At 60.3% G+C, this 7,430-nt stretch overlaps 1 protein-coding gene across 2 annotated transcripts in view; it reads right to left on the bottom strand.

Moving 5' to 3' along the window:
• Positions 1-223: 223 nt before the first annotated feature.
• The window catches only part of PI4KB (phosphatidylinositol 4-kinase beta), a 12,899-nt gene continuing 5,692 nt past the window's right edge, over positions 224-7,430 (bottom strand). For both annotated transcript variants that reach the window (XM_010723975.2, XM_010723976.3), the window contains 9 exons: positions 4,753-4,980; positions 4,403-4,630; positions 3,674-3,783; positions 3,425-3,529; positions 2,784-2,907; positions 2,440-2,705; positions 2,103-2,235; positions 1,449-1,569; positions 224-1,266 (listed from right to left, as the gene is read on the bottom strand). In XM_010723975.2, coding sequence (XP_010722277.1) covers positions 1,085-1,266; positions 1,449-1,569; positions 2,103-2,235; positions 2,440-2,705; positions 2,784-2,907; positions 3,425-3,529; positions 3,674-3,783; positions 4,403-4,630; positions 4,753-4,980 — 1,497 coding nt within the window. In that variant the 3' untranslated portion in view covers positions 224-1,084. The remainder of the gene's footprint in view (positions 1,267-1,448; positions 1,570-2,102; positions 2,236-2,439; positions 2,706-2,783; positions 2,908-3,424; positions 3,530-3,673; positions 3,784-4,402; positions 4,631-4,752; positions 4,981-7,430) is intronic.

The following is a 7,430-nucleotide window of genomic DNA, read 5'->3' as shown; positions in this document are numbered from 1 at the left end:
GGTCTGGGTACCCCAAAAGGGGGCTGGGTACCCCAAAACAGGGCACAGTGCCCCAAAATGGAGCTGAGTGCCTCCCAACGAGTCACCCCTGCTCTGAGCCCTCTTTTGCCCCAGCAGTGGGGGTCCCTCGTGAGGTCTGTGGTGCGATGGGGGCACTTCCCCACCGCGCGGCCGTGGGAACACAACGCTGTGATACAAGAATGGTTGGGTGGGTTTGAGCTTCTGTTGGTTTTGTTTTTTTTAATGCGAAATAATCACTGTGACAAATAATTAGTGCTGAAAGAACAGAGGGGGATGGAGGGGGGGGGACGGCCCTACAGACATGGGGGATTGGGGCAGTGGGGCTTCAGGGAGCAACTGTGGGTCAGCAGCACTGCCCCCACATAGAGTAGGAATCCCCATTTCCTTCACTCCTTCCAGGGGGTTCAGTGCTGCCCTGACCCCATCCCACTGCTGCTGTGGGGCCAGACGGTCCGGGGGGGACAAAGCAGCCACAGACATTATTGTGGGAAGGGGGGGGAAACACTTCACAGTCCCAAAAGGGGGGAACAGAGTCCAAAAAAAAACAACCACACAAAAAACTGGAAAGGAGAGTGAGGGGGTGGGGGCACCCAGGTGGGCATCGGCCCCAGCGGGACCCCATGGTGAGGGGCTGCAGTGGGAGCGCAGGATGGGGCCATTGGGAGGGGGGACCAAAGGAAGGGGCCTGCAGGGACCCCCCCAGAGGCTGCGTGGGGGCATATGCAGGGATGGGGCCGATGGGATTCACCTCCACGCAGCACTGCTGGCACTCACAGGTGGGGGTCAGACCCATTCACCCCCCCGACCCCATCAGTGTTTTTTGGCAGCGCTCCCCACCGCCCTGCAGCCCTCTGCAGCCCCCCGGCCCCACAGGGACGGCGCAGCCCACGTCCCCCACGTGCCCCATGTGCCCATTTTCACTCCCATTCGCACAAGGAGGGATTTTTCCGCTCCGTTTTGTGTTCTTGTTTTTAGGAGTCCCTCAACACAAAAGAAAAAGACCCCCAAAGCAGAAGGGCCGTCCCCAGGAAGGGGTCCCACGTCCCCGCAGGGGGGGCTGCGCTCACATGATGCCGTTGGTGAGGTACTGGAAGCCGTCGTACAGTTTGGTGGTGATGGAGCGCATGCTGCCGTCCACCATCTGCTCCACCAGCAGCTGCAGCTGCTCCTCTGTCATGTTCATGTGGAAACGCTCCTTCAGGTTGCGGATGGTGCTGGAGCCGTGGAAGCAGGGGAGCTGCGAGCCTGGGGGACGAGAGGAGGTGATGGGGAGGGGGACCCCGGCAGGGCTCCATTGAGAGCACAGGGAGGGGGATCTGCTCTGTGCAGAGGGAAATCTGTCTGGTGCAAATGACATCAGGATGGGGCTGGGCTCCGTGAGGCTGGGCACACCAACGGTACAGCCCCGGTGCAGCTCCCCCCCTCACCTTGCTGCATGATCTCCACAATCTGTACCACTTTATCCATGTGCTTCCGTGCAGCGATCAGCCCCTGCAGCATCAGCATCTTGTAGTAGTTGAACATGTCCCCATCCGGGCCCCCCATCACCTGCAGGGCAGAACGCAGTGAGCGGAGCACGGGGAGCAGTGCTGCTGGGGCAGAGGGATGGCACAGAACGGTGGGACTGTGGGGGAATTTCACAGAGCCAGAGAAATGGTTTGGGTTGGAAGGGACCTTTAAAGGCCACCTGGTCCCACCCCACCAAGGTGAACCAAGTCCCTTCAGCCCGAACCATTCCTATGGTTCTATGGTTCTGAGGTTGGTCTTTCAGGACCTTTCCAGCCCCACCATCCCATGGTTCTGTGGGTGATCGTTAAGGTCACAGAACTACAGGATTGTCTGCACTGGAAACCACTAAAGGTCATCTCGTCCCCTGCAATGAAGGGATACCCACAGCTCCACCAGCACTCACAGCCCATCTGTTTGACCACGGGGGTCTGCACAGGGTCGTGCAATTTGACCACTAGGAGTGAACCCACGCTGCACAGAGCGCTCCAGTCTGGAGCTGATTTTCACTTGCAGCTGAGCCCCACGAGCCGCAGAGCCGCCGCTGTCAGCCCTTGGGAGCATTGCTCACTCACATCCACGAACTCCGTGGTGAGTTTGAAGGCGGACGTCTCGAAGCCGAGGTTCCTGGGGGAGCTGGAAAGGATGAACCCAAAGTCGATGTGGATGATGTGTCCGTCTGCATCCAGCAGGATGTTCCCGTTGTGCCTGAGCAGGAGGGGAAAGGCTCTGTGAAACTCTGCATGCTCAGAGCGGGGCAGGGCGCCGACGCATCCGCTGCCAAATTCACCCTCCGTGCACAGAGTGAATCCCAGCAGAACATGGATACGGCACCGACAGCACCGTGACCCCACGGCGTTGGCCTCAGCCACCCACAGAGTCCCTCCAACCCCTGCACAGTGCGGGACCCACCTGTCCTTGACCTGCAGCAGGTAGCACACCAGGCAGTACCCGGCGCAGCTCTGCACAAAGTTCCTCTGTGCCGTCAGGAAGGACTCAGTGTTGTAACTGCCGTGCTCCTGCAGGAAGTAATCCAGCAGCGACAGCAGGGATTGCTTCTTGATTTGGTGGATGGAAACGGCGTTCACCACCGGCTCAATCATGCCGCTGTCGGCGGAGATGACGAGGATTTTGTATGGCTTGATCCAGAGCGGGACGCGCTCCTGCTCCCAGATGGACTGCGGGGAAAGAAGGGAAACCTCAGCACTGCAGCTGCGGGGACAAGGAGGGCCTCCGATGGCCCCATCCCTCCTCACCTGCAGCTGCTTGAGGACCTGGAAGGCGAGCAGCTCCTGCCGCAGGTCGTCCCCACACTTAACGATGACGGAGAGGAGGCGCCAGGAGGGGAGGTGTCCATATGGGGACCCTTCCCTGATCCGCCTGCGGGAGAAACATGAAGTCAGGGTGGGGAGGGGGCAGTGAGGTGGGTCTGGTGGGGGTGTGGGGGAAAGGAGAGCCTCCACCCCACTGGGACTGCAGCAAAATGAGCTCCGGGGCCACTTCTGATGGCCACTGAGCCTCAGTCAAACTCAGGGTGAGCTCCCCTATGCCACAGGGCATCATGGAGAGGAGTGGAAAGGAAGGAGATCCTGAGTCCCCCAGAAAACACCCACATCTGTGCAGTGGGGATTGGACATACAATTCCAAGGCCAGGAACACAAAGGATTTATTCTGGGGCCGGGCCAAAAGGCCCTGACACAGCAGGAGCCTATAAATACCTGCAAAGCCCCTCCGAGCTCTGCCCAGGGACAGCAAATCAGAGGGATTTTCTCCCTCCTGCTCTTCTCCTCCCACGCACCAGGTCTGGAGTCGGCTGCGGCTGTGGGCCGGGCAGAGCTCAGGAGGACCAATCTCACATCACCACACGCCTCCCCCACCACGCAGCCTCCCACCCTACCTGACTTTCTCCTGCCACGGCTCCTTGAGGGCGACAGCGGATGGGTCCTCGGGGTCCCTCCTGAAGGACGTGGGGGTGTGAGCCAGCTGCTCCGAGAGCCGCCGCCTGCGGGACAGAGCGGGGTGGGGGTCAGCAGCACAGCGCCGTCACTTCGACCCCCACAGCCCTTAAAAGGTTCGAAGGGCTTTGGAAGGGTCCCACGGGGCTCAGCCCCACCACCTCCCCGGGGACACAACGCAGGGACCTCACCTGATGTCCCCGGCAGCGATGAACACCGGCTCGCGGCTCTCCTGGCTGGTGATGCTGTCCACAGAGAACTGGGAGATGTTGTCGCAGCTGTTGGTGTGGATTTCTGGCAGCTGGGAGGGGAGGGGGCTGCTGTTACTGCCACAGGTCTTTGTGTGACCTCGGGACAGCAACCCACAGAGCCACAGAGTGCTTTGGGATGGAAGGGGCCCTTAAAGGCTGTCTGGTCCCAGTCCCTCGTGATGAGCAGGGACAAGGTCCCTTTGACCCAAAGTATTTCTATGGTTCTGAGGCTGATCTTCAAAGACTCTTCCAACCCAACCACGCCACGGTTCTGTGGATCATTAAGGTCACAGAATCACAGAATGGTTTGGGTTGGAAGGGACCTAAAAGGACATTTCATCCAACCCCCCTGCGATGAACGGGGACATCCACAGCTCCATCAGAGCTCACAGCCCACCCACCAGCCTGACCATGGGGGTCTGCAGGGATGGGGCACCACCACCTCTCTGGGCAACCTGTGCCACCTGCGCCACCGCCCCCAGGTCCTTCCAGCAGGGCTGCACTCCATCCTTCCATTCTCAACCTGCAGTGACAGCAGAGGCTGCGGTGACCCACAGCCTGCACTGGCTCAGCTGACCCTCAGGAGGTTCTCCTGGCCGCACTGCGGGGTCTCTCTGGATGGCACACAGACGGGAAGGGACGGGAGCCCTGCCCGCAGCACGGCCTCACCTCCACCTGCAGCTCCACGATGTCGTCCACAGACCACGCCTCGTCGTCGTTGTCGTAGTTGGGGACAGTGGTGAAGCTGCTGGTCCTCTGCTCGGCTGTGATCCCGCACTCGGGGAGGTTCTCGGCTGACCGCGTGCTCCGGATGCGGTTCTCGGGGATCCTGGCTGGGACATTCGCCGTGTCGAAATTGTCACATTCAAGCACTTCCACGTAGATTAAGTAGGGAGCCTGGGGGAAGCGAAGCGGCGTTACGGGGCTGCGGGGCACGGAGCCGCTCTGCGGCCTCACGGGGCGAACGCAGAGCAGAGGGGGACGTTTTGAAGACGAAACCCTCCGTTCCAAGAGCTCACCTTGTCCTTGGAGTTCAGCACCACCGCCTGCGTGTGGGGCACCCTGACCACGTGGTGCTCGAAGCCGGCCGTGGGCAGCCAGGCGCGCGCGGGCAGCTTGTGGTTGAGCAGCGACAGCTCCGAGATGAGCCGCTGCGTCTTCTGCTCTTTGGTGGGCAGCGTGGCCAGGCGCTTCCCGATGGCCATCAGGGATTTGATGAACTCCCGTTCGGGAGCGAGCCTGACGGGCTGCGGGGAGAAGGAGGGCACGACGTGAGGGGGGCTGCGGGTGGGGGCTGCTTTTGTTCTGCCACCGGGCTCAGAGCCCCGGGATGGGCTCCGGAGGGAACGCGGCTCTGCCCACCCCACCCTGCGCTCCCATACGGGATGATCCCAACGCCTCTCCTCCCACCGCGGATCTGGAGACCCCCTCCCGGAGCCCAGCAATCCCCACATCCACCCCACAGCTCCGGGATCCCACGCGGCTCAGCTCTGAGCCCCTCGGTTTCTCAGCCCCGAACATTTGGCACAGACCGAAGTGCAGCTTCGCAGCCCCGCGGGCGGAGGGCTGTCTTTGAAAGACAAACTTCCCAATCAGCACAAGGAGCGATTAACGGCTGATTTTTTGCCACGAGAAATGCAGGATTAAACTCACACACGTGCTCACTGCACAACCATGCAGGAAACGCACATGCAACAAGCTACAGGGCATGAGAGAAGGCAGCAAAACGAAAAACGGCGGAGAGCAAAAGAAAGAAATGGTGAAAGAGGAGCAGCACCGTTTGTTCTCTTTGGGAGGGGAAGTGGGAGTGCGGTGTAGTCCACGTCCAAAACCCCCAGCCGGGGCTCAGCCCACTGCTGCCCGAGGCCACAGCACTTCCACAGCCTTTGGGGCCGTTCTGCTCCACTGGATCCCATTTCTGCACAGAGCAGGAGATGCTCTGCTCCTTCCAGCACTGCTTCCCTTCCTCTCCCACCGCTCCGCTACGGAATGTCTGCACTCCAGGCTGCACAGCTGTGGGATCGGGTGTGTGCCCACCCCGTGGGTCACATTTGGGACCAGGCAGCACTCCCAGCTGCCATCATGCAAAGTTCTCCCCAGTCCAAGCTGGGATCAATCCGTGCAGCTCCAGCAGAGGCTCATCTGCTTCCCCAGCACTCCCAGCCCTGCTCCTCCCAGACCCCACAGCATCTTCCCCCAATGCTGGAGCACCGCACTGCCCCCCAGCCCACCCCCTGCCATTCATGTTCTGGTTGGAAATGTTCAGCTCTCGGCTCCTCCGACCACAAACACGTGGCCAAGGACAGCCTTCCCCAGCCCCTCTGCTCCGAGCGCATCGCCCACCTCAGCACTATTTGGCATTTTTGGGAGTGAGATGAGGTTCTTCCCCCGGTCCTCCAAATCCAGGTGCCAGCCCAAGATGTTGCATTCTGTGAGCCCACCGCCCCCCTTCCACGCGGTGAGGATGAGCCGCCAAGCTGTGGGTGCCCCAATCCTTCCCCGTTCATAAATTTGGGATAAACACTTGCAAAGAGCCCATGTGGCTGCACTTCTGCTTGAGATAAAGGAGCAGGACTTGCACAGCCTGGAAGGAAAGCTCTCCTGGCCGAGGGTGCTCCTGCTATTGGCCATGGCGGCAGGGCTGGCACCATCCTAAGCCCTGAAAAGCAAAGGGAGGGCAGATACAGCGCTATCAGCCCACTCCCCACCTGCCTCCCAGCCTCTCACACAGACTCCTCACCTCCTGCTGTGCCTCAAAACGCAGAGATGGAGGAGATCCCATGGGATCACTCAGGTTGGAAAAGACCGTGACGATCATCACGGCCAACCATCAGCCCACCCCCACCACCCTGCCCTCATAGGGTCACTGAGGTTGGAAAAGATCCCTCAGCTCATCACATCCAACCCCAACCCACCCCCACCTCCCCCCATGCCCACTATCCATGTCCCTAAAATAGGACCACAGAGTCATGAGGGTTGGAAAAGACCTCCAGGACCACCCAGTGCAACCCACCCACCCCACGCCTGCCCAACTGCAGCACCACTGAGGTTGGAAAAGATCATTCAGATCCCAACTCATCACCCCAGCAACCCCCACCATGTCCCCAAGTGCCACAACTCTGCCATTCTGCATCGGTGATGACCTCTCCCCTCCCCCCCCGCTCCACTTCCAGTGCACCTCTGCTCTTCTGGAGCAGAAAGATTTCCTAATATCCAACCTGGAAACAACCCCAAAGAGGAGAGCCCACACCTGAGCAGGGCTGGGGGGCACAGCACTGTGCCGTGGGGGCACTGCTGCAGGTTTTCCTCCTGCTCTCAGCAAAGAGGAACACCAGGAGTTGGGAGGGATGGGAGCCCACGTGAGGTGCCGGGGTTCCCCCCAGCCCCTTCCCCCTCCCACCCAATCCCTACCCTGAGGCACTGCGTGCTGCTGCCCAGGGCAATGGATTTGATCATGGACTACATCTTGGGATCCCACTGTAAATCCCAACCGGGGAACACGGGGAGGAGGAGGAGGAGGATGGTGTGAATGAGAAAGATGCAATTGGCTCAAAACTGAAAGAAGGCTCACAGCAAAAGGAGGCTCTGCTGGGAGGTGCTGGGGTCGATCAACAGCCCAAAGTGCAACGCAAAGAGGGGAGGAAACGATCCGTGGAAGAAGCAAATGAAACCCCGGCTGGCAGAGGATTTTTTTTTT

Source organism: Meleagris gallopavo, chromosome 27 (genome assembly GCF_000146605.3).
Source record: "Meleagris gallopavo isolate NT-WF06-2002-E0010 breed Aviagen turkey brand Nicholas breeding stock chromosome 27, Turkey_5.1, whole genome shotgun sequence".
Classification (NCBI taxonomy): domain Eukaryota; kingdom Metazoa; phylum Chordata; class Aves; order Galliformes; family Phasianidae; genus Meleagris; species Meleagris gallopavo.
The sequence above is the reverse complement of the archived record's forward strand: the minus strand, read 5'-3'. Positions and strand labels throughout refer to the sequence as shown.